Here is a 26682-nt window from a genome sequence, read left to right on the forward strand (position 1 = left end):
TTTATTGTTATCAACACCTTCTTGTTTTGAGACTGACTCCAAAATTAAAAACCTCAATTGACTAATGTTGTGTGCAGCTTCCTGAAAATGGGTAGCAACTGTGGATTTTGTGGTTGCAATGACTGCAGTTGTGGCAGGGCAATGTTCCTCTGAAGTTTTAAATTTTACTCGGTTCCTTAGCTTTAATTAAACTTCCTAAATTGGGAGCTCTTTGATAGGCAAAAAGTGGAAGATCATTGAATATGTTCCTGAACATGTGCATCGTTCCTCCACCTTCATGCATGGAGATTAAGTGGCAGCAGTTGACAGCTTTTGACCTCCCTTCTGAAGTCTGTGACATCATTCTGGCAGCCAGGCATCCATCAACTAAGACAGTATATGCCTCATTTTGGAACAAATGTGTGGCTTGGTGTGCTTTTGAAAATATTGATCCTTTTTGCACCTTTATCTCAGGTTTTGTTATTTGTTCTCTCATTGGCCCGGCAAGGCTTTGCTTTGGGCACCATTAAAGGATGTCTTTCAGCTATATTGCCTTTCTTGTGGTTGCCGCAATACCTATTTAAGACACCAGATGTGACTTGTTTTCTCAAATGACAACAACATATGTGTTGCCTCCAAAACTCTTCACCATACCCCAATAGGACCTGAACCTAGTTTTAACTTTCCTGATGCATGAGACTTTCGAGGTCTTACACAATTGTCCTCTTCATTTGTTGACCATAAAAACAGTTTTTCTGGTGGCCATTGCATTGTCTAAAGGTTAGCGAACTGCAAGCACTTTCTGCTCATCCTTATTACACAACATTCTTCCCGGACAAGCTGGTGTTTAGAACTCGTGCCTCTTTCCTGCTGAAATTGGTGACACCTTTTCACAGAGGCCAGACCGTGACATGGCCTACCTTCTATGCTCTGCCTCACCCTTCCAAAGAAGAGACTCCACTGCCCAGATCCAAAAATATCATTGTCATTTTATGTTGCTCGTACCAGAGAATTCCGCATGGACATTGGGAATGTTGGGGTGTAGAAAGGAAAGGCTGTGCGGAAATGGGACATCTCACAATGGATTGTGTTGTGCATTTGAGTTTGCTATGCGCAGGCCAAGAAGCAACTTCTTGAGGGTATGCATGCTTGTTCCATCAGATCCAAGGCTATCACAGTTGCCTTAGCTCATGAAGTCCCTGTCTTGGACATCTGTCAGGCTGCAATGTGGGCGTCTCTGCACATGTTTACCAAACAGTACTGCCTAGATAGTCAGGTCTATCCTGAGGGGCATTTATCTCGCTCAGTATTCCAGAACTTCCTGATCTAGCCTTTTCACAGACCCACCTCTGCAGAGGTATTCATTGGGTATCCATTCCAAGTTAAAACATCTGCAGCAAGAAGTCTCTATCAGATGAACAAGTTACTTAACTTTGGTAACTTCTTATCTGGTAGACTCTATCTACCTGCTCATTCCTTACACTAAGGACCTCATAATTACCCTATAATGAGAAATCCATTAGCAAAGCGGGGAGGATGAGAGGGTCTGTAAGGAATCCACAGATAGATAGAGTCTCTACCAGAGTAGGTGTTACAAAAGGAAAGTAAATTGTTCATTATGAGTGAACCCATGTTCAGATGATGCATTATAAATGTGGCTATACCTGTACTCTTGTGCAGCATCCTGGCTCTTTCTATCTATGATTTAGTTATTGTGCATACATACATACTGTTATACTCATGTGTAGTAGTAAATTTATGCTCCTGTCCTTTATTTTAGGCGTGACAGAATTCTCCTTTTTATTTTTAGCAGCTGCAACTCCGCAAAAAAGAACAGCAAAGTAAGTTTTACCCTTTTCATAGAAGAATTCAACGCATGAGAATTGTGGACTTTAGTATTTAGCAATTAGATTAGCATTTTTATTAATGAATATATTATTGAAACGAAAAGTACTTCCATGAAAAAACATGTCAAAGAGTACACTCAAGATAAGAAACCAACCATAAATATGTAAAATTGAGATACAAAACAAGCAGAGAAATGGCAACAGTTAAACATTGTAAAACAGAGTTAAAGAGTGCTAAATAGTAAAAGGTTCTCTTGTAAGCCGGGACACGCAATAGAACAAGAAAAGGTTTACATCCTTACTGTAGAGACAAGCACAGATGCCTTTTCTTCTCAACATAAATTGCTCCCATCTGGTGACTTCATGTGTAAAAACAGGAATAGGTGCACTTTGCACTTAGCCAAAAAAAGTGACTGGTGGGACGCGCAACCACACACCAGACCTACCGGGACAACCGTGAGGGTAACGGTCCTGTGGCCAGCCTGCCTGCCCGTGTTTTCCTGTGGCAGAGGGAGCACGCGCGCAGCCTGCCATCAGGAAAACAGCTGAGACTTTGCCGGGATCTTCAAAGGGACCACAGTCCCCAGAACAACCGCAGGCGCACCCGGACAGCGACATCGCCAGGCGCCGCCAGCCTTCATCTGGGAGCCACACCTCCCGCTGCGCGGGACGCGCAACCACACACCAGACCTACCGGGACAACCGTGAGGGGAACGGTCCTGTAGCCAGCCTGCCTGTCCGTGTTTTCCTGTGGCAGAGGGAGCACGCAAGCAGCCTGCCGTCAGGAAAACGACTGAGACTTTGCTGGGATCTTCAAAGGGACCACAGTCCCCAGAACAACCGCAGGCGCACCCGCACAGCGTCATCGCCAGGCGCCGCCAGCCTTCATCTGGGAGCCACACCTCCCGCAGCGCGGGACGCGCAACCACACACCAGACCTACCGGGACAACCGTGAGGGGAACGGTCCTGTAGCCAGCCTGCCTGTCCGTGTTTTCCTGTGGCAGAGGGAGCACGCAAGCAGCCTGCCGTCAGGAAAACGCCTGAGACTTTGCCGGGATCTTCAAAGGGACTAAGCATGGGCGTAAAATCCGTTCCGCTCGCGGATTTTGTGGATTTTCGGCAAATTCGCAATCCGCGAACTCTCGCGAACTTGCCGAAAATTCGTAAATCCGTGCGAAGCGGATTTTTTGCTTGGTCACACTTGCCAACTAGAATACTATACAATTTCGCGGGAGTAAACACTTGCGAACACGTAGATGCGGCGGGCAGCGACAATCTCGCAATTGCGAGATTGCAAAATTTGCAATTTCGCACAAGAAATCCACCAGCAGGCAGCATAAACCTTGAAAATTATGATTTTTATCAGAATAACTCCTCAGGTTGACATTTGCCTGCACTTTTTTTTGCAAGGAGTCCATTTTGGGGGGGGGGGTGGGAGGAAGGAAGTGCCCCACAGTCTCCAACTTCCTGTTCCTGTCCAGCAGGCTCCTCCCAGTGCTTTCTTCATGTGCTGGTCACTTTGATTTGGATCTTGACCTGGAAGGATTACTTTTTGTGGATACAGCTGGATATTTGGATTTTTGCAAAACTGAAAGCACTCAGCAGGTGCAAAAGTTCAATCTTATCATTAGTAACCATTCCCTGTAGTGCCTGGAAGGATTACTTTTTGTGGATGCTGCTGGATATTTGGATTTTTGCAAAACTGAAAGCACTTGGCAGGTGCAAAAGTTCAATCTTATCATCAGTAACCATTCCCTGTAGTGCTTCCTGAGGGGCCCCTTCAGAGTTCAGTTGCCTACTTGCAACTATTCTATGACCCTGCTCTGACCCTCACAGCAGGCTCAGAGAATAGCTACAAGTAATCAACAAAGGTCCTGTTAAAAAAATTACACTGCAACAGAAAGCAATTACAGATAAGGAAGCAGGTGCCAGCCTGGAAGTTCAAATTCAGTGGCACATTAATCAGCCCCTAATTCATTCATGTCAGTTGAGGTAGGGCAGGTGTGCTTTTCCCCCCATAATCTACAGGGATGAACTAGAGGGTGGCATGGGTGAGATAGAGGGTGGCATGGGTGAGCCAGAGGGTGGCAGTGGTGAAACAGAGGGTGGCAGTGGTGAAACAGAGGGTGCTGTGATGAACCAGACGTAGAAACAACATGGTCGCGACCGTTGCTACCCGACAAGTAAGTTCGCGTTTGCGAACTGGTAAAAAACCCTCGCGAAATGGCAGAAACACTTGCGAACACAAAAAAAAAGGAATCTGCAAAATTCGCGAGAGTGCGCGGATTTTGCGGATTGCGAATCCGTAAATACGCAATTTTGCTGATTGCCAATTCGCAAAAACCGCCCATGCTTAAAAGGGACCAGAGTCCCCAAAACGACTGCAGGCGCACCCGGACAGCGTCATCGCCCGGCGCCGCCAGCCTTCATCTGGGGGCCACACCTCCCGCAGCGTGGGATGCGCAACCACAAACCAGATCTACCGGGACAACCGTGAGGGGAACGGTCCTGTAGCCAGCCTTCCTGCCCGTGTTTTCCTGTGGCAGAGGGAGCACGCGAGCAGCCTGCCGTCAGGAAAACGGCTGAGCCTTTGCCGGGATCTTCAAAGGGACCACAGTCCCCAGAACCACCGCAGGCGCACTCGGACAGCGTCATCGCCCGGCGCCGCCAGCCTTCATCTCGGGGCCACGCCTCCCGCAGCGTGGGACGCGCAACCACAAACCAGATCTACCGGGACAACCGTGAGGGGAACGGTACTGTAGCCAGCCTGCCTGCCCGTGTTTTCCTGTGGCAGAGGGAGTACGCGAGCAGCCTGCCGTCAGGAAAACGGCTGAGACTTTGCCGGGATCTTCAAAGGGACCACAGTCCCCAGAAGCACCGCAGGCGCACCCGGACAGCGTCATCGCCCGGCGCCGACAGCCTTCATCTGGGGGCCACGCCTCCTGCAGCGCGGAACGCGCAACCACACACCAGACCTACTGGGACAACCGTGAGGGGAACGGTCCTGTAGCCAACCTGCCTGCCCTTGTTTTCCTGTGGCAGAGGGAGCACGCGAGCAGCCTGCCGTCAGGAAAACGGCTGAGACTTTGCCGGGATCTTCAAAGGGACGACAGTCCCCAGAACCACCGCAGGCGCACTCGGACAGCGTCATTGCCCGGTTCCGCCAGCCTTCATCTGGGGGCCACGCCTTCCGCAGCGCGCGACCCGCAACCACACACCAGACCTACCGGGACAACCGTGAGGGGAACGGTCCTGTAGCCAGCCTGCCTTCCCCTGTTTTCCTGTGGCAGAGGGAGTACGCGAGCAGCCTGCCGTCAGGAAAATGGCTGAGACTTTGCCGGGATCTTCAAACGGACCACAGTCCCCAGAACCACCGCAGGCGCACCCGGACAGCGTCATCGCCCGGCGCCACCAGCCTTCATCTGGGGGCCACGCATCCAGCAGCGCGGGACGCGCGCGGGCAAGGGCGGGCCCGTCCTTGCCCGTCACTGACCGGAGGTGGCCAGGCTGGGCCACCCCTCTTGATTGATTTCCCCAGGAAGTAAGGTAATTACTTAACGATATATTTAACTAATGCACCGGTGCGCACTCAAAGAAAACGCGCATGTACTGTGAAAGGGCATCACTCTAAGCCTTAAATACCCGCAGCTTGCTTGCCCACAGCCATTGACTTGATGCTACAAAGGCGATTGGGGTTGTCACCACGGAAATTGAACTCACGGAAAGACGCTTATCCATTACACCTGACTTTTCCTCCCTGGTGACTCTGACTCCCTCAATTACTCTAAATGTTTCTGGTTCATCTATACCTGAATGTCACACTTTACAAGACTCTATGTTAGCTCATCATTCTAAATCTGATCCAGTTAGAGAGGGTATTGTTATAGTACCTAAAAAAGATAGGAAGAGAAAACAAGGTAAAAACAGGGGGTCTAAGGGGAAAAAGGTGGGGATCGGCTCTGATAAAGACACTTTAAAGGGTACAAGTACAGAGAATTGCGCCTCACCTCATTTATATCCACCGTGGGCTCAATCCCTATTATCTGACCTCCTCACACAATGTCAAACTATTACAAAGGATGAGATAGCCCCATTATACGATCTTATACAAAAGCTAGTAATCAACATGGGCAATATTCAAGTGACTAGGCCGCAAAGCGTTAATCCTCATATACCTACTAGATACCAAACTAGGGCGGACATCCACCAGATCCCCTCTGAGAACCATCTAATTCAATCTCTTCCTGATAGGACACCAGACATGGTAAACCCCAACAAGATAGTTCCTATCCCTGAGGTGGCCACAAAGTCTACACAGCAAATAGAGGAGCAACTCCCGACAGAGACCCGTTTTAAAGCAAGGAGAGGGGCCCAAACCCAAATCCATGGCGCAGGAGTTAAGCTAACCAGTACCGTGGATCTGGATCACACACTCACGGAAGAGAACAGAGGGGGACCCATCTCAGTCAGGGAAATACAAAATCAATCCCTTCCAATGATTGATTTACCACCAGCGGCTGCACCATATGTACTAATCCTGGCAGGTATCCCTGTACGTAAACACAGCCAAAACGAGACCCAACTAGATCTTAGAAATAAGATATTGTTCTGGTTGGCTACTCACAAACAATTTCCATACACAAGGGCGGGTGAGATCCTAATGGTGCGTAGGGTAGGTTGGGTGGGCCCCACAAATAAGACTATGCCAGGGGACTGTGTGATTATTAATTTTAGGTTCCCTGAGACTGTTAGGCTGTTAATCCATCCTCCCTGTCTTTTGGGACAACAAACTGTTATTAGAGCACTATCTCTGGTCTCTTTCTACCCTTTAGCCCAAAATGCCGTTACAACCCATCGCCGTCGGGATTATGGAAGCTGGCGTAAGGACCATTTTATGATCCCTCCATATGTTCCGTCCATATTTAGTATTCCGGTCTCAAACCAGTTTGCCCCCTTGAAGGAAGTAGATTGACTAAATGCTTTGGAAGTCCATAATATTTTTAATTCTGGACCAAGAGCGTCCAAACCATTATCTGACCTAACCCAGGCGCAGAGACAGGCTGTAATAGATAGGGGGGAGGGCTTGGACCTCCAACGACAGGATAGTACTTACATGATTAGCGGGCCCAACGAGTCTATAGCAAGGGGCAATGTTGTGCCTGTTATGCATGGCACAATATTACAACAAGGAATGATGGAGGTGGCACAGATAGTACTAATACAAATTGCGGCTCCATAGGGGAAATACCCTGTACAACTGTGGGAGATTTTTCCCCTATATCAACCCTAGACGACAGTATGGTAGTTAACACAAACACCAGTGGAAAGGGAAGTTGTAACTTTATGTTCTGGAATGTGGCTGGGCTAAAATCTAAGTTGAGCAATGTAATGTGGTATAAATTTATAGAACAATTTTACGTTTTCAGTGTACAGGAATCATGGACACTGGAACCAATTCACATTAATGGATATCAGACCCTGCACACCACTGCCATAGCCTCTAACTATGGTCGAGCTAAAGGGGGGCTATGTACCTATGTCTCGAGTCTATCAAATTTCTTAAAAACAGACATGGTAGTTGAGAATTGTTTTTTCCAGATCATCAGGCTAGTGGTAGATGCATCTTGTGTAGTATTACTGGTGAATTATTATAATAATATCCCCCATAACTTGGTAGGGGAGGTGGTGAAAACATTAAGGGGACATCTACTTAAGTTACAGGACTCAGGTAATAAAGATTCAATTATAGTCTGGGGGGGGATTTTAATATTGCTAGGTGTCAACATTCGGACTATGGGAATTGTGGACTCTCATATGATCTAGAGTCCACTATTGCCCACTTTCCGCATACTGGGTATGGTGATTCCCGTGTTAATTTTTGAATTTGATATGGGGTTCGCAAATGTTCTGTGTGATCCTCCTGTACCCCTTTGCCCCACATGTAATGGACGTGGTGCTCTTACCACAATAGATTACATCTTGGTATCTAACAGCTATGGAGCATTTGTTGAGGACTTCCGTTGCCATGAAATTGTGCTAGGGGATCACTTTGCTCAAAGTATGTGCTTGTTGTTGTTTAAAGAAAACGCATGTAGGCTGAGGAGCCCTAATCAGATGTTGGAGAATATTTCATTGTCCAGACAAAATGACTATGCCCTAAGTTGGGATAAAGTGGTACCCGAAGAATTTTTGGCAGGTGTCATTTCAAATTGCCATGACAACTTAAAAGTGTGTCTGGAAGAACATACTCCCTCTAATGAAATCATTGTTAGTTTCAACAAAATTACAGACTATATTAAGAGGGCATTGACAATCTTTAAAACCCCCAAAAATAAGTATAAAGGAAAAAAGGGGTGGTTTGACTCTAACTGCACTAAGGCCCATAGTAATCTGAAGCTTGAACTACACATTAACCCCATAGATAGGAATAAGATCAGAGAGGCAAGAAGGGACTATAATCATGCCCTAAAGTGTAGAAGAGTAATCTGAAGCCCGAAGCCTGGACAGCCCTCCGTGATGCCTCTATTATTAAAGACTCAAGTGCATTTTGGAGAGCAGTGAATCTACCCTTCCTTAGAGATAAGGATGTTGCAGCTATAGAACTGGCCATCCCGGAACATAGATGGGTTGAGTATTTCTCGACCTTATATGATGAACCCTCTTTAGTCAGCCACGAGAGGGAGGGTCATACGGTGGATGTCGGTACTCTGGGCGAGGGTGCCGAAGGGGACTTCGCCCTAGTCCTAAGGAATCAACAGGAGCCACTTGTATTTGAGCTAAGCGAGGTTAATATGGCAATTTCGGCAAGCCGGGGACGAAAGACTGTAGCCCCGTACGGCGTCCCAGTCAATATTTTTAAAGCCAATATCTCTTTATGGGGCCCCCTTTTGACCCAAGTATTTAATGCAACTACTTCTGGTGGTCTGATTGAAACATGGTATGAGTCCATCCTTGTGACGATTTATAGGAAAGGTGATAGAAACGAACCAGCCTGTTATCGTCCAATATCTTTATTGGATTCGACTGTGAAAATAGTGGGTCGGGTCATTTTAAATAGACTACAGGAATGGGCAGAGGAACACTCTGTCATAAGCGATCTCCATTTTGGATTTCGCAAAAAGTTGGGCACAATCGAGCAGGGCCTCAACTTAAGTATTTTGCTGAGTAAGTATATCTCAGCAAAAAAATGTGCCCTGTATTTAGCTTTTGTCGACCTTTCATCGGCGTTCGATTGTGTGAGACACAATAATCTATGGATGATTTTAGAAGAACTGGGTGTCAACGCAGCCTTAATTGTATATATAAGAGAGTTTTATCTAGGGGCTAGGGCACAGGTACGATTCGGGCGGGGTGGGGAATGCACTGGGCACTCTAAAGTAAAACGGGGCGTGAGGCAAGGCTGTGTCCGTGCCCCGTTCCTTTTCACGTTTTATATCAATAATCTCGAAAAGGTCCTGGTGAATGAATGTAAGCATTTTCCTGCGGCCGGCAAGCGCCCTATCCCAGCAGTATTGTATGCGGACGATGCTGTCCTAATGGCCCGAACCCCTCTGGGACTGCAAAGGGTGGTAACCACTTTTGCTAATTTTATGACCGAAATAGGTCTTACTATCAACTCATCTAAAACCTTTGTAATGAATTGCGGGCCAGGCGTAAAAAGATGAAATCCATATTTATTGGTGAAAAACAAATAGAAAATACCAAGACTTTCTCGTATCTTGGAATACTGTTTGAGCGTACAGGGACATGGGTGCAGGCTGTTAGCACCAGGAGATTGTTATATATTAAGACTCTTACAGCATTATCTAACTTCAGTAGGAGACTGGGTAGGCATCCCACTGTTGAGTTACTAGACATCTACAAGGCAAAATCTGTCACTGTATCTACATACAGGGCTGGCATATGGGGCTATGCGGACGTAAGTTCACTGCAAACAGCAGAAAATATTTTCTTAAGATTTTTGTTGATGGTTCCAAACAGTACCTCTTCTTTTATTTGCCACACTGAACTGGGACTTGCTTATCTGGAAGACCTTATAAAGATTCAACCGGTTCTGTTGTGGCATAGGATATGGACAACTGATGAAACTTTTTTTAGCCGGAGCATTCTTGCCGACTCCAGGGCCATGGAAGGGGTCAATCGTATCCAATGGTTACTGTATGTTAAATCATTTTTATATAATATTGGCCACCAAGAATTTTATGATGACCCAATGACCATGACCTCTATTTCCAGGAAAGATCTTAAAAGAAACTGTTTGAGTTGTCTGAATGAGCGGAGATTGTCCATTGAAATTAGTAAAAGCACGGTACAGGCACACAACCTATCATTAACGACTCTCAGTATCCAGCCATATCTACGATTAATAACAAGTGACTATGACAGAATCCTATTAATTCGTTTTAGATTGAGTACCCTGCACAGATTACTCAGTTTCCCTACAATAAATTTCTGGGCAAAACCGCTGTGTAAATGTCCCTGTGACGACACCTCTGAACAAACTTCTATACACGTTTTGTTTTTCTGTCAATTTTATTCTGTACAGAGAAAGATATGTCTTGTACCAATTTTAAAATTATTAAGTATAAGGCAGTGCTGGCCAGCTTATGTCCGTCTACAACAATTAGAGTCTGTCTACATTGTAGCCTCTGTATCAGCTTTTTAAAAAAATGTCTGTAGATGTAGGAAAACAATCATCATGTGATAACAGCTTTATATGAATTTTCATCTCTATTTAGGGCACCATCCTTTTGTACAGTGTATATCTTTTTATTGTTCTGAATCTTTTTAACTTACTGTTTTTATAATGTGCTTTTATGGTTATATACACTCTGTAACCGAATAAAGTATTGACTTGAATTGAATTGACTGGTGTGCTAACATAGATGCAAATGCTATTTGCCTCAATTGCAGCACTTGCTCCTGGGTCTGAAGGACACTATAAGATAGCTTTAATGGAGCGTGGCCGAGCCGAGGACCAAGATGGCCACTCAGCTCTTAAGCTCTGGAGAGCTTGCCACTTTGCTGCAGCCTGCCATAGCCTGTTGGTGCCCAGCCATGGTGATGATGGGCTGATCGTGGCGTCCCTGCAACCCGGACATTTCTCACCTGGGTGGTTGCAGTGACCGTCTCTGGCCCGCTGTCGATCATGGCATGACGTTGCCCTCAGAGGACCGCGACGACTGGGGTCGCAGATGAGCCTGAGGGCGGGGCTGTGCTCGTGTTTGGCACAAAACGATGCTGGGGCTTCCGGCCGCTCTTCTCTCCTGCGGGTCTACTGCCGGGGCTGTCATGATGCAGTAATAATAATAATAATAAATTCACATTTGTAAAGCGCACAATCACCCGCAAGGGTCTCTAGGCGCTGATGGCCGTCAGGAAGATTAAGCAAGCTACTGTCCAGAGTCACATGGTGCTGGGCTAATCTGCCGCCGGTGCCAGGGATCGAACCGTGATCCCCAGATTCCAGAGTCAGTCGCCCTAGCTGCGGCACCACACCTCTTCCTGAGACGGATGCCCTGTTCCTGGCCAATGTGGGTCGCCAGTGAGTGAGTGAGTGAGTGAGTCGCACCCCTGGGACGCTTGGCCCTTCATTTCCTTGGCCATACCTGCACGGGGCAGAAGGCCCCTCTGGGACTTTCTTTGTGATGCACTGGGCCACATTATCTAAAGTCTAAAGTATTACTATCTATGCTCTTACCTCATCTGGTACCCTGGCCTTAATTAGAGTGATGTTTCCTGCAACCAAGCGCAGTGTACATGCTCGGGGGCCTGGAGGTTGGTGGTTTGGTGCTCACCGGCCCTGGCCTACCTGTAGTCTTTGCACAGACCATTGGCTACCTTGTGGATTACTGTGATGCCTTTTTGCCTCATTGCCCGACATTTGTGGTGACCACCAGATAATATCTGTGGTGCACATACCAGGTTATACTGCATGTTTTCTCCTTTTTTTCTGTGTCAACTAGCCGCGCCGCCTGGCATTGCGGTGAGCTATTAGTGTGGTTTTGCCCACTTGTAGCTGTTTGCCATTTTCTCTGAACTACGCTGGATTATATATCGGAGAGTACCAGCTGCATAATGGGGTACAGTGACCCAAAACAGCAGCAGCACTCCTCCAACACTGCCCGGACCGCCCGGTAAGGAAGAGCTGTCGGTCCCCTAGAGGATGCCCCTGCAGTATCTCTGACAGAAACCCCTGCACTTGAGGGCACTCTGGCAATCATGGCTAAGCTGAAAGCCGGGTTCAAATCAATTGACTCCCGCTTCAATGTTCTCTCTGCACGATTAGATGCAATGCATGAAGGCATGGACAAGCTCGAAACTCAACTTGACGCCACAGATCAGCACATATCCGCATTGAAGGCAGTAGTTCTACAACAAACAAGCACCTCGAGAAAGTGGCGAGGTTTCTCAAGAAGATGGCTGCCAAGACTGAGGATTTAGAGGCTCGCTCGGGTCGAAATAATATCCACATTGTTGGAATAGCGGAGTACACAAACACTGGGCACATGGACACTTTTGTTGTGCACCTGCTCCTGGAACCATTTGATAAGGAGGCACTTTCATCTACATTTGCAGTGGAGATGGATTACAGAACCCCTGGTCCGAGACCAGTGCCTGGCATTCAAACTTGACTGATCATTGCTAGACTCCTCAACTAATGCGGCCAAGATACTGCAATTCGCCTTGCTCGCGAGAAGGGGCAGCTTTATTACCAGGGGATGGATGTTTTTCTTTTCCCTGATTTCACACCACTAGCGCAAGAGGCACGCTGCAAATTTGCCAACGTTAAACGCACACTTTAGGAAGCTAGTGCGCACTATACTATGCTGTACCCTGCTCGCTTTCGTGTCCAGGTGAATGGCAAACATCATATTTTTTACTCTCCTGCAGATTCTGCCCCCCTTTTGAAAGCAACATGGTATTGGGACTAAGGTGCCTGGGGATGGATCATCCATCTCTTCACCCCCCTGGGTTTCTGAAGATTCGTGTACTTTCTCCTTGCCAACACATAACACCACAATGAAGTTGAGGCATACTGATCGCCTCATACTAGGGCATTGTTCTACTTTTCATATTGCTCATGTAGCTTGACATGCTGGTATATATTATGCTAAGATTATGGCCAATTGGCATTCTCCTTAGAGAGTTGCCACCCCTCTAGGATTATTTCAAATGATTGCTTTCTCCTTGTTTCTTGGGATAATTATGGGTTTCACTGGATACTGTTTGTTTGTTATTCGGTGTGGGTGGGGGTATGGGTTTTTCTTGCTCTACTATTGTATTAATCTTTCTTTTCTTTCACAAGAGAAATACTATGTTGCACGCCATGCACTGTTTTATTGTTGATACCTTTGCACTGCAATTTCTGTAACTTGACTCACATGGGTCAGCTGGATAGGGGGCTGGGGCGTGAGCCTTAAGATGTATGACTTGGAATGTCAGGGGATGGACCAACCCACGTAAGGGGAGATGGGTGTTGTTCTACCTGTCCATACATGGTATCTAACCAGCCTTTCTACAAGAGGCCCACTGTGCACCAAACTCCCCCAAACACTATGCATCATCCTGTGGTGGTAACCGATTCTTTGATAATTATAGCGCTTAATCTAGAGGTGTCTGCATTCTGATCTATAGGAGATCCAGAGGGCCACTACATATTAGTCTCCAACTCTTTTGCTACTAAATCTTTACTGCTGATCAATGTTTATACCCCAATGTAGACATACCAGAATTTTTTCATGATATTTCCATACACATTACTCACTTGCACTCTGACTGCATACTAACTTCAATTGAACCCTCAGTCCCTCCCTGGACTCATCTGGCAATGGCCACATTTCCAAACCTTGTGCGATGCAAGTGCTCTGTATCATTTTGAGATCGCTCCACCTCGCTGATGCTTGACACTCCAGACATTTACTTAGCAAGGGCTACACCTTTTATTCCACCTCTCATTGTACATGGTTGCGTGTTGACCATTGGTATCTTACCCCTGACCTGTTACTCATGGTTACTAATGTCAGACACCTCCCTTGTATGTATGTATGTATGTATCGCATACTTCTATAGCGCAGACTATCACCCAGAGGGCATCCTGGCGCTTTGACTCTCCTTGACCATTACGCACTCACAAATTTTAGACTGCCCTGGGAAAGAGATGCACCTCCGTCTTAGACCCATTAAGCTGAAGTGAATTCTCTCGCAACCAGTCCGCAGTAGCTGTCATACAATGATGGAAGGTCTCCTTAGACACAGCATCTTTGCCTTCAAAGGAGAAGATGAGCTGTGTATCATCGGCGTAATTAATTGCAGAGATACCGAAGGATTTGACCAATCTGATCAAGGAACGGAGGTATAGATTAAATAGAATGGGGCTGATTGCCGACCCCTGGGGCACACCTTGCCCTACTCTTCTAATGCCAGATCTAAAAGGCGGCAACGCCACCACTTGGTGTCTGTTGTGAAGGTAGGAAACCAGCCATTCCCGCGCAACCCAGCTACCCCAATCTCTTCCAGTCTGCTGATAAGTGTGGCATGGCTGACCGTGTCGAACGCGGCCGACATGTCGAGCAGTACTAAAAAGGCTGCCCGACCAGTGTCGACCCGCGAACGAAGATCTTCCAGTACGACCACCAGCCCAGATTCCGTGCCATGCGCTGGCCGGAAGCCGAACTGAGCCACATCTAGACAGGTATTAGTTTCCAAAAAACTGGACAGAGATTTAGTAACAAGTTTTTCCATGATCTTAACAGGATAGGGGAGCAGCGAGATTGGCCGATAGATCGCCGGGCAGGTAGGATCCAATGTGGGCTTCTTCAAGAGCGGAGAGACCACTGCCACTTTCCAACATTCAGGTACCGTGGCGGTACTGAAGGACTGATGACAAATGGAGTATAAGGGAAGGAAGAGTTCCTCTTGGAACAACTTCCAAAATTTATGAGGCAGTGGATCCATCGGCGAGCCCGATGATACACCATTCGCCAAAATACGGAACTCCTCAAAGGAAGGGAGAGTAAAACTATCCAGTCAAGATTGTCCTGCCACTTCCTCTGGATCACCTGGAATGGATAGAGGTGCCGGAACCACCAAAGGCTGAGGGCAAGGAGATCCTGAACTGGAGACTCCACTCAAAATAGTAGCGATCTTGTCCTCAAATGCAGCTGCCAAGGAGTCACATAGGGCCTGAGAGGCCGGGATGTTATTCGTAGCACAAGCCGGGCGGGAAAGGTCATTAACGATCTTAAACAAAGTTTGTGATTTGTTTGATGCCTGCATCAACATATCCTCGAGATACTTGGCTTTAGCGCATTTAATCTGTGCTTTTTACTCCAATAGTGCCCTTTTAAAGAAAGCTCTATCCGGCTCTGAATAATGCTTCCTCCAGGCTCTTTCCGCCTGTCAACACCGCAATTTCTGCTGGAGAAGATCGTTGGAGTACCAAGGCATGGCGAGCTTATGCCTATCCCTAACTTTCCGCAAGGGAACCACTTTATCCAAAGATTTGTAATTTGCTGGCACAGATTTAAATAGCTCTCTTCCACATTTCCCCCAAAGGAAAAGCCACCAGGTAGTAGAGTGGGTGGACCAGAATTTTTTAAGAGTGTGGACCCTTGCCTACTGACTTTGGTGAAACCCAAACTACTATCTCTCAAAAAGTCAGTAGGGAGGTATAGGGAGAAATGGACAAGAGCATGGTCCGTTCAGCATTGGATACTTATATCCCTGATTATGGCTTGGGTGACATCTGCAAAGATTAAATCTAAAACATGACCCTTCAGATGGGTCTGGGAGAGCACCAGCTGCTACAGCTGGATATTGTGGCAGGCCTGGCACAAATTTCTATAGGCTGTATCAGAGGGCCCATTTGGCCACAGATTGAAATCCCCCAATACTATTAGCCTGGCATGTGTGTTAGAAAGATCGTAAATAAGATCAATCAGCTCAGGTAAAGTTGATAATGCATTACCAGGTGGTCTATAGCATAACAGTCCGGAGTATAGCACTCTTTTTTGTCCTTTAAATGAGAAGCCCATGAGTTAAAAACCTCGGACCTCCTTAATCTCAAGCTGAGATATGGCCAGAGTGTCTCTAAAGATGATTCCTACACCTCCACCTCTGCTCCCCACTCATGGGTAATGCCTAATTGTATAGCCCGGAGGGCAGGCCAGTCCAAGTTCTACCTCACTGTCAGCTCGAGTCCATGTTTCTGTGAGACATAGCACATCCAGCCCATAGGAGTCAATTAGAAGTGCAATTTCAACATGATGTTTACAAAGGGACCGAACATTAAGCAAGCCACAAGATAGCACCCCAGAGCCGCTAGTGGTAGTCTCCGGCAGGCTACTCGCCTTAGGGGGCTGGTCAAGCAGAATAAGTTCCTCCCTGGAGTACACTAGACTGGAGTTGACAGGAGAAGCAGCATGACTTGCACTGGTCGCGACCTGTACGCGAACGGGCGCAAACGGGCTTACCTCTGGCACACCTCCGGCGCACCATCGGCGCGTCCGCTGCGCGCCTTCGCTGCGTGCTTGGCAACTATCCATCTTAAGTAGCCGTTAAGCGCGGGAGTCCTACGAGGCAACCTCTGGCCCCGCAACCAAGATGGCGCCCGCAAATCGGCACCCTCCCGGTTTTCCTCACCCAAGATGGCGGCCTAAATTGCCACGACGCGGTCAAAGCAAGCACTGGATCGGCCTATATCCCGCAAAGTACGGGGTGAAAACAATTTAGTGTGCAGGTAAGATCTACCGATTTAATTATCGCCCCCAGAAATGTCCAAGGTTAAAAATGAGCACCTGCGTTCAGAGTCAGCAGCGCGGTAGTGCAAGGTGAATTTAAAAGAGTAAAAACTCAACAGGAATGGCAAAGTAAGCGTGCGCACTCCGGTAAATAGAGTCTACCTGCCAAAGGAGAGAACCAGCTTTTAAATGTTCCTCCAAGCGCGGGAGTCCTACGAGGCAACCTCTGGCCCCGCAACCAAGATGGCACCCACAAATCGGCACCCTCCGGGTTTTCCTCACCCAAGATGGCGGCCTAAATCGCCGCGACGCGGTCAAAGCAAGCACTGGATCGGCCTATATCCCGCAAAGTACGGGGTGAAAACAATTTAGTGTGCAGGTAAGATCTACCGATTTAATTATCGCCCCCAGAAATGTCCAAGGTTAAAAATGAGCACCTGCGTTCAGAGTCAGCAGCGCGGTAGTGCAAGGTGAATTTAAAAGAGTAAAAACTCAACAGGAATGGCAAAGTAAGCGTGCGCACTCCGGTAAATAGAGTCTACCTGCCAAAGGAGAGAACCAGCTTTTAAATGTTCCTCCAAGCGCGGGAGTCCTAAGAGGCAACCTCTGGCCCCGCAACCAAGATGGCACCCACAAATCGGCACCCTCCGGGTTTTCCTCACCCAAGATGGCGGCCTAAATCGCCGCGACGCGGTCAAAGCAAGCACTGGATCGGTCTATATCCCGCAAAGTACGGGGTGAAAACAATTTAGTGTGCAGGTAAGATCTACCAATTTAATTATCGCCTCCAGAAATGTCCAAGGTTAAAAATGAGCGCCTGCGTTCAGAGTCAGCAGCGCGGTAGTGCAAGGTGAATTTAAAAGAGTAAAAACTCAACAGGAATGGCAAAGTAAGCGTGCTGCGGCAAATAGAGTCTACCTGCCAAAGGAGAGAACCAGCTTTTAAATGTTCCTCCAAGCGCAGTAGTCCTACGAGGCAACCTCTGGCCCCGCAACCAAGATGGCGCCCACAAATCGGCACCCTCTGGGTTTTCCTCACCCAAAATGGCGGCCTAAATCGCCGCAACGCTGTCAAAGCAAGCACTGGATCGGCCTATATCCCGCAAAGTAGGGGGTAAAAACAATTTAGTGTGCAGGTAAGATCTACCGATTTAATTAACGCCCCCAGAAATGTCCAAGGTTAAAAATGAGCGCCTGCGTTCTGAGTCAGCAGCGCGGTAGTGCAAGGTGAATTTAAAAGAGTAAAAACTCAACAGGAATGGCAAAGTAAGCGTGCGCGCTGCGGTAAATAGAGTCCTTATCAGATCACTCACCAGTCTGAATATGCAATTCTCCAACTTTCCACCTCCCCTGATGACCTGGTGGTTCCCGGCTCATGCATTATACGATGAGGCATTCCAAGTGGAGGACCGAGATGCTATCGTAGAGTACTTTGCATTGAATTCTGGCTCCATCACCCAACACTCAGTGCTTTGGGAGGCATTTAAAGCCTACATCAGAAGGGCCTGCATTGCCAAACATGCAGGAGTGCTTTGCTCCATTAGAGAAGAACTAGTGGCTATCGAGCGTAAACTAGAAGACCTTGATTCACAGACCGTGAGGTCTGGATATTCTCCGGTAGTACTCCGACGTGCTATGTTGTTAGATCAATTCCATGATTTGGCGGCTCACAAAGTAATGTAGCTGAGCAAATATACAAGGTCGTAAGTCTGGGGAGGGTGAGAGGCCCTGCTGTACACTAGCCAAGCTTCTCCGCCTGGCATCTCAGGCCTCCTATAGCTTAGGCTTACAGCTTGACAATGCTCCTTAATCACAGATAGTACTGACATTTTTGCTGCCTTCCTTTCCTACTGTACTTACCTAGGCACATCCCGAAGTGCTGCTACAGAGGAGGCACTCGCCACCCATTTGGCGGAAGTGGCAATGATGTGGCTTGGCAGGGGGCACCAGCAGTTTCTAGCCTTGACCATCTCTTGCAAGGAGATTTCACAGGCCATTGATGCCCTAAGCAGCACTTGTGCCCCTGGACTAGATAGTTTCACGCGCAATTTTTATAAGGCCTATACGTCCTTGTTGGCTCCTCATCTACTAGAAGTCTATGCAAAATCCCTAGAACAAGGGACCCTTCCCCCCACATTGCGAGAGGCGGTTTCAACTCTTTAACTTAAACCTGGCAAATCTCCAAAACTCTGCACTTCTTACAGACCTCTCTCACTTTCGAACCATGACAATAAAAATCTAGTTAAGGTCCTTGCAACACATCTCTCCCTGCTGATGGACAGTATAATATCTCAGTTGCAATCTGAGTTTGTCCTGAACCGCTCCACTTTGGTGAATCTCCGCACAGTGTTTGCCGTCATTAACCATCTAGATCCTGATCTCCCTGCGGCTATTGTACTACTGAACACCGATTTTAAAAAAATGAATATTGCAATGGACCCCCTCATTTGCCATTTCCAGGAGAACCATCTGCCTTGTGGATTATGGTTTTATCGGGCCCCGGTTTGGCACCTGTATATGCTGATGTTGGCATGCTTTCTGTCAGGGACCCCAAGACTATTCTGTCCATCTTCTCCAGAAGGTCGTCCGGTTTGATGTTTTCTCTGGATTTACTATTAATTGGGGTAAATCTGAAATGTTTCCATTAACAGACACTACAGTTTTGTTGTCCTCTTGAGTTCCCCCTGCAATGGTGCACTGAATCCCCAAAATAACTGGGCATCTATCTCCAATGGAGCAGTCCGGAGGTCATTCGCCACAACTATGGCCCGGCAATCGATAGACTGTTCTCCCTGATTGATTGCTGGTTGAAGCTCCCTTTGTCCATTGCTGGTGAATTGCTATTATTAAAATGATGATGCTACCCTGATTGTTTTTTTTTTTCGTCCTCAACAAAAGACATCAGCAGATTTAGCAAGCCGTCTTCCTTTACACCTGGGCGCCTCTCGGCTAACTGCGGTTGTCTAGGTTGTCCCGACCTGCCTCACGTGGTAGAGGCTTGGTGTAATCATTGGATCCAGGGAAGAGACCATCGCTTAAAAAAATTACCAATCGCAGGCGTTGTCCCCAGCTTAACAGAGGATGCCAGATATTGTGCGGGTTTTCCTTGCTACCTTCTTGTTCTAAACGTGCCATGCCAAACACAGTTTTGAGCCAGCCCTCTCTGTTCAGGGGGATCGAGTCTTTCCATTTTATACATATCTCCCTCCGAGCTAGCAGTATAAGGTATAACAGCAGCCCCTTATGGATCTGTGATAGCACCCCGTTAATAAGATCGTTGCCCCCAAAAATCACCAGATGGAGATTGATCTCGATATTGATTTCAAAGATAGACGATTAGGAGTCCCCCACGTCCTTCCAAAAAGATCTTAACTCCGGACATTCAAAAAAGATGTGAATATCGGCCGCATTGGGTAAATTACATCTAGGACATTTTAGGGGCGGCAACGGAGCAAACTTAGTTATCTTAGCTGGGGTGTAGTAGAGTCTGTTGAGCACAAAGAAATGATTATTTTTTAAACTAGCTAGCATTATGTATTTATAAAGTAGTTTGAGAGATTTCTCAAAAAAGTCTTCAATATCGTGGACGAAGGGTGATTGGTTCCAGAACGATGTTTGGGGGGAAATATCCGAATCGTCTGCTTCACAGAACCTTGTATTCCACAAAGATATTCCTTTCTTTTTTGGCTGGACGTTTTGCAGTAGCCGCTCAAGTTCCCAGCTCCCAGTAATTTCACCCACTTCTGCCTCATGCCACGATTTAAGTTAGAGATACTTAAACTTAGAGAATGTGGGGCCTATCTTAGCTCATAAGGCCTCCCATGGAAGAATCCCATCTATCTCCACCAGGTCCGACCATTTCACCACACCAGCTCTTTTAATCGAGATCGCCAAGCTATCGCCCAAGCAGAGTGGGGTCCTATGGGAATCCCAAATGGGAGCAAAGTTGGAAAAATATCCTATGCCCCATCTGCGCCTCACTTTATACCATGTCATCAAGGCAGCCTCAAGAACCTTAAGACGGACACGTTTAAAGAATCTTGGGGCCCCAAACTTATATAAAAACCCTCCTTAACCACTTCCTCCCTCAACAATTGCCATCTCGCCCAAGAGCCTGCCCCTCGTTGTATTCTCGGATATTGAAAGCAACATCCTGATAACCTTAAATTGAAAGGCCGTTAAATACCAACTGATGTCCGGAAGAGCCAACCCACCTTTTAAAAGTTTTCTTCTCAGCTTTTTCCAGGACATCCTAGCACTTTTATGTCCCCATATAAATCTCCCAATTTTCCCCTGGATCCTACTAATGCTCTTATTGTTAAAGATTAAGGGAACTGCGTTAAATAGGTACGTCAGCTTGGGAAGGATACTCATCTTCACCAGATTGACCCTCCCCTAGATCGTCAAAGGGAGGTGTCTCCATCTGGCGAAGAGGTAATCAATTTCCTTGCCGATTTTTTCCAAATTAATCAGGGGTATTTTATTCTGGTCCTTCACAATTTTTATACCCAGATACTTGAATTCTTTACTGATGGGGCCTACCCTATAAACAGTGTTCCAACACATAACTTCAGCTTTTGCGGAGTTAGCAAGGTAACCTGAAATTAAACCAAACTCCTCCAGCAAGTTTTCAAGCCCTGGGATAGATATCGCTGGATCACTAGTGTAAACTACGACATCGTCAGTATACAATGCTATTTTACACTGATAATTTTTAGATTTAAAAGGACTGATTGAATCATCTAGCCTGATAGTTTGTGCTAGGGGCTCAATATAAATGTTAAATAAGGGAGGGGATAAGGGGCACCCTGTCTAGTCCCTCTCTGAATGTCAAAGCTGGGAGTCAGTGTGCCACTCAGCAGGATCTTTGCGAAAGCTCCCTGGTAACAATTCCTTAGGGTCTGTACCGTGACGGAGCCCATGCCCATACTCTCGAGGACCCCCAGAGATACCTCCAACACACCTGGTCAAAGGCCTTAGCAGCATCTAAGGCCACTACTGCTAAAGAATCTGCCCTCACCTCTGCCAGGTCGATATTCCCTATCAAGAGTTGAGTCTGCTCCTGGATGTATCTCCCTACCATAAAACCTTTCTGGTCAATGTTAATCAGACTCAATACCAGTTTCGCCATTTTCCCTGCCAGAATGCCCATAAAGATCCTGTTATCGGCATTCAGCAGGGAGATCGGGCGGTAGGAATCGGCCTTTAGTGGGTCCTTCCCTGGCTTCAATATTAGGACAATTGTAGCTTCCTTCCAGGATCTGGCTACCACTCCTGATGGACTATAAACTGAATTAAATAGAGTGTAAAGTACCAGGGACGGTTCATCCAGAAGAAGTTTATATACTTCGTTCAGGGGAGCATCCAAATTAGCAGCTTTTTTGTTTTTAGACCTCTTTATTTGATCCCTAATCTCTTCTATGGTTATGAGAGCTTCAAGGACGTCCCAACTGGATTCAGTTAGAACAGGTAGAGATTTGTCCCTTAGCCAGGAAGATATTATGTCCTGGGAAGGATCCCGATTCTCCCTATACAGATCTGAAGAGAGAGAAAGAAGACATTTTTGCAGATCTTCAGCCTTGCTAGATTTTTCTCTGCTACTATCAATAATGTATATAATAATTGATGCTATTTTTTGACCGATCGATCCAGGCTAATATGGCTCCTGCTCTTACCCCATATTCAAAAATTTCCATGTTCTTCGCTAGCCATTGTGTCCTACATTTCTGATCCAAAACGCTCCTAAGCTCCTGCCTGGCCTCCTCCAACTTTTTTCCTACTTGTGTCAATTTTCCTGAAATACCCTGATTAAGATTGCCCCTTTCCAATTCTAGTTCAGTTATCCTTCTCTCAATGGCATGTAATTCCAAGGCCTGTGCTCGATTTTTAGAGCTTATTAGACCATGTAACATGCCTCTCAAATTAGCTTTATAAGCTTCCCAAATGTGATCTCTGGACGTGGGGCCTAAGTTAAATGAGAAAAATTCCAAAGAGGAGGTTCTGATAGACTGAACAATTCCAGGATCTGACAGCATTGATCTATTCAATGTCCATCTCATTTGTGGACTGTTGCCTTCCTTGGAATATGAAAACATAGGAGGGGCATGGTCAGATAGATGACTAGGTAAAACAGATATGTTGCAAAGGTTCTCTAAAATTCCCCTTTTAGCTAAGACATAGTCTATTCTAGAAGAATGAGGATATTTTTTACAATAAAGGTGAACATCTGGGCATCTCCCTTCTTAGCCCTCCAGTGGTCTACCAAGTTCACGTTAAGTAACAGATTCTTCATAGCACTACATGATTGCGGGGTCCCTTTAAGATGACTTAATTTAGATCTATCTTTAGATGGATCAAGACGGACGCTAAAATCACCTCTTATTATTAAAGGGGGATTTGCCATCATCAATTTATCTTGTAATTTACTTATATAAGTAGGGTCGTCAGTGTTTGGACCATAAAAAGAAGAACAAGTCATCTCAACTCCCCCAAAATCCAGCAGAGCCACAATCCATCTTCCTGTTTGGTCTGTTTGTACAGATTTGACCACACAGGGACTCCCTTTCTTCACCAGGATTGCAACCCAGCGACTATTGATTGATTGCTGAGAAAAGCAAAAGCAGTTTATCCAGGGGATTTTTGAAAACATTGTATGTGATTTAGAAGAGCTCAGGTGAGTCTCCTGCAGAAGACATACCTGAGCTATGGAAAGTTCTAGATACTTGAAGATCAACCTTTGCCTACGCGGGCATCTGAAACCATTCAAATTCCAGGAAATGAAACAAATTTTACAGTCCCATTTAATATTACCTGCCATTAGCTAGAGCACCCTTTGCTTGAATTATATGGCATTCCTTAAAATACAGATGAGATGATGAGTATTTTAAAAAAAAAATTCCCTCTCTGCTCCCCACCCTGTGAACCCCCCCTACCACTCCTCTCCCCCTTGTGACCCCCTGCACCCTAAGGAACCCTCCCTTCCAATAGGCTACGCCTATTCGGACACCGCACCCTCGGGCCATAATTTACTGAAATTAAATCGTTTTATACTTGGGTTCTAGATATCGAGCTCTCCAAAACCTCTATTTCCTCCTTTATTTCCCTCCCTCCTTCTCATATTGTATCCTTGCAATAAGGGTATCCACCTCTTCCGTTGAACAAATCATGTGCATGTGGTTATTCCAGATCACACATAGTGTAGCGGGAAACCTCAATTGGGCCTTTGCCCCGAGACTGTTTAACTCTGCTAACCTCTTCACCAGCTCCCACTGTCTTGTGGCCGTTATATGTGAGATATCGGATCTGATGGAGAAGGAAAAAGGGGACATATCCAAGAATGGAGAAGATATCACCCCTTCCTTTAGAGCGGCAGTCAGAATCAACTCCTTAACTGAGTAAGACAAAAAGTTTACCAATATTTTCTGGGGTTTCTGTTTTCTGGGTTCCTCTTAAAAGGGTCCCTGTGGACTCTTTGAATTTCATATATAAGATCAATGATTCTTAAAATCTGAAAGAGACACGTTAGTATTAGATTCCTTACCTTAGAATATCCCCAGGCGTCAGACTGGATCCGGAAACTTTTGCGTAGCAGTACCCTTGCGCGTCGGTAGGCTTCGTCTGCGGCTCCGCGTCCGTCGTCGGCGTCGTGGGCGCCGTGATGACGTCGTCGGAGTACTTAGACGCCGCCTCCGCGTGCTGACGTCAGTTCTTCTTTTTTCCGCGCCAGCAAGCGCAGATCTGGAAAAAGCAGTTCCCTGGTCATTTTTTGACTAACTTTTTGATCCTTTTGATCCTGTTTCGAAGTCTCTCGACTCCGATTCGGTGCCTTAGGGATGCCCGGCTTCAAGCATTGTGACGATTGCGACCGGCTGATGTCGGTCACGGATCCTCACCGCGTCTGTTTGTCGTGCTTGGGCGTCGACCACGACGACAAGGCCTGCTCCGACTGTCGGGCCCTCTCTTTGAAAGCCAGGCGGGAGCGGTCCCGTAGGCGCCTCGAACTCCGACAGTCGGTCCCGCGCCGTGAGAGGTCCCGATCCCACGGGAGGTCGAGGGACAGGTTGCGGGCCCGGAGCCACGACAGCTCCGAGAGTAGGCCTCACTCTTCCGGGTCGAGGTCGTCAGGTAAGAGGCATAAGAAGTCCAAGCGGCGTCATCGCTCCTCGGACTCCCCCCGACGCTCGCACGATGCGGCCGGGGGTTCGGGTGACACCACCCACGCGGCTCCGTCGGAGTCGCGGGCGCCGCATTTGGCTCCACACCCTCCGGTCCCTGGGCTGAACGCGTCGCAGGAGGAGATCGAGCGCTTCCTCATGGTCATGAGGAAACTCTCTCCTCCGACGGGCTCCGCGGCGCCTCCGGGCCCAGCGGACCCATCTGGGAGTCCCAGCGGGTCGGCGGCTCCGGCCCCAACGCCGTCGGGTGCTTCGGCCCCGACGCCGCCGGCGCCTTCAGGCCCGGTGCCGCAGGCCCCCGTTATCCCGACGCCGCCGGCGCCTTCGGGCCCGTTGCCGAGGGGTCCAGTTGTTCCGACGCCGCCGGCGCCTTCGGGCCCGGCGCCGCAGGACGCCGCTGGCCCCCCTTCGGGATCTGGTTCGTCGCCGGTGGATCTGACGACCTCCCCGGCGTCGGACCCTCAGGTGTCGCCTCCGGCGCCGGCTCCGGGCGGCGCCGGCCCCGGTCCTGCCCCCATTCCTGTTCAGCCGTCGGGACGGCCCCGTTGGGCGCCGCTCCAGACGTCGTTTGGTGAATTTCACTTTTATGAACAGGCCCCATTAATTGAGAACCCTGAATTTCAGGAGATGGGTGAGGAGGAGGACTGGGAGGGGTCTGAGGACCCTCTGACCAGAGAGTGTCAGTCTCATGAGGACTGGACAGGAGACCTTGGGGAGGCCAGTGGCCTGGACATCTCTCCAGACACTGGTTTTGTCTCCCCTCCTACCGTGGCTTCGGAGGAGGGGGCAACTTATAGTGTGGTGCTGATGAGGGCTGCCAAGGCCTTGGGCCTTGAGCTCCCCGTCGCGGCCGTGAGGACTAACCTCCTCACTGAGGTCCTTAAACGGCAGTCAAGCTCGGCCGAGCCTCTGCTGCCCTTTAATGAGGCCTTGACGGACGTTCTTTTGGGCACTTGGTCCGGACAGGTGGGTGCTGCAAATCGTCCGAAGGGGCTACTCCCTCCCCTTCGAGGCGACTCCTCCAGCCATGCCACCGCAGAACCACCGTGTATCGGGGGATCACTTGCGACTTCTGCAGGAGGAAGTTACGGCCCTCTTGGCCAAGGGGGCCATCGAGCGCGTTCCTGGGCCAGAAGTAGGGTGTGGTTGCTACTCCCACTACTTTCTGGTACCCAAGAAGGGCAAAGGGGGCCTACGCCCTATCTTGGACCTACGGAACGTCAACGGCTTCCTCCGGAAGGAGAAGTTCAAGATGTTGACACTGGCTCAGGTCCTTGCTGCCCTGGACCCAGGAGACTGGATGGTAGCGTTGGACTTGCAGGGCGCTTATTTTCATATCCCCGTCCTGCCTGCCCACCGGCGCTACCTGCGGTTCATGGTGGGCCACGAGCACTTTCAGTTTACCGTGCTCCCCTTCGGCCTTACCAGCGCCCCACGGGTGTTCACGAAAGTGATGGCGGTGGTCGCAGCTCATCTGCGCAGGTTAGGGGTTTCAGTCTTCCCCTACCTCGACGACTGGTTATTGAAGGCGGGCTCGCCCCAGACAGTCGTCAGCCACCTCCAGACGACGGCAGACCTCCTGCACCAGCTGGGGTTCTCCATCAATGTGCCGAAGTCACACCTGTACCCCTCTCAGAAGCTCCTCTTCATCGGAGCGGTTCTGGACTCGGCGCGGTTTCGGGTTTATCCGCCGGAACAGCGGGTCCGGGATATTCAGGCTCTGATTCCCATCTTTCAGCCGTTATCCCGGGTTTCGGTCAGGTTGACGCTGCGGCTTCTGGGGCTGATGGCCTCCTGCATCCTACTGGTGCATCACGCCAGGTGGCAGATGCGGGCTCTGCAGTGGGACCTGAAGTTTCAGTGGGCCCAGCATCAGGGCAACCTATCCGACCACGTCCTGATCTCGGAGGGCACTGCGAGACAGCTGCAGTGGTGGCTTGC

At 48.1% G+C, this 26682-nt stretch overlaps 1 protein-coding gene across 9 annotated transcripts in view; it reads left to right on the forward strand.

The window, feature by feature from the left end:
- The window catches only part of LOC144772708 (uncharacterized), a 1708106-nt gene that overhangs the window by 253781 nt on the left and 1427643 nt on the right, over positions 1-26682 (forward strand). For 7 of the 9 annotated variants that reach the window (XM_078657210.1, XM_078657206.1, XM_078657207.1 and 4 more), the window contains one exon: positions 1790-1820. In XM_078657210.1, coding sequence (XP_078513336.1) covers positions 1790-1820 — 31 coding nt within the window. The remainder of the gene's footprint in view (positions 1-1789; positions 1821-26682) is intronic. The other 2 variants (XM_078657211.1, XM_078657208.1) reach the window with 1 other exon arrangement.

This window comes from Lissotriton helveticus, chromosome 8 (genome assembly GCF_964261635.1).
Source record: "Lissotriton helveticus chromosome 8, aLisHel1.1, whole genome shotgun sequence".
NCBI classification, from domain to species: Eukaryota; Metazoa; Chordata; class Amphibia; order Caudata; family Salamandridae; genus Lissotriton; species Lissotriton helveticus.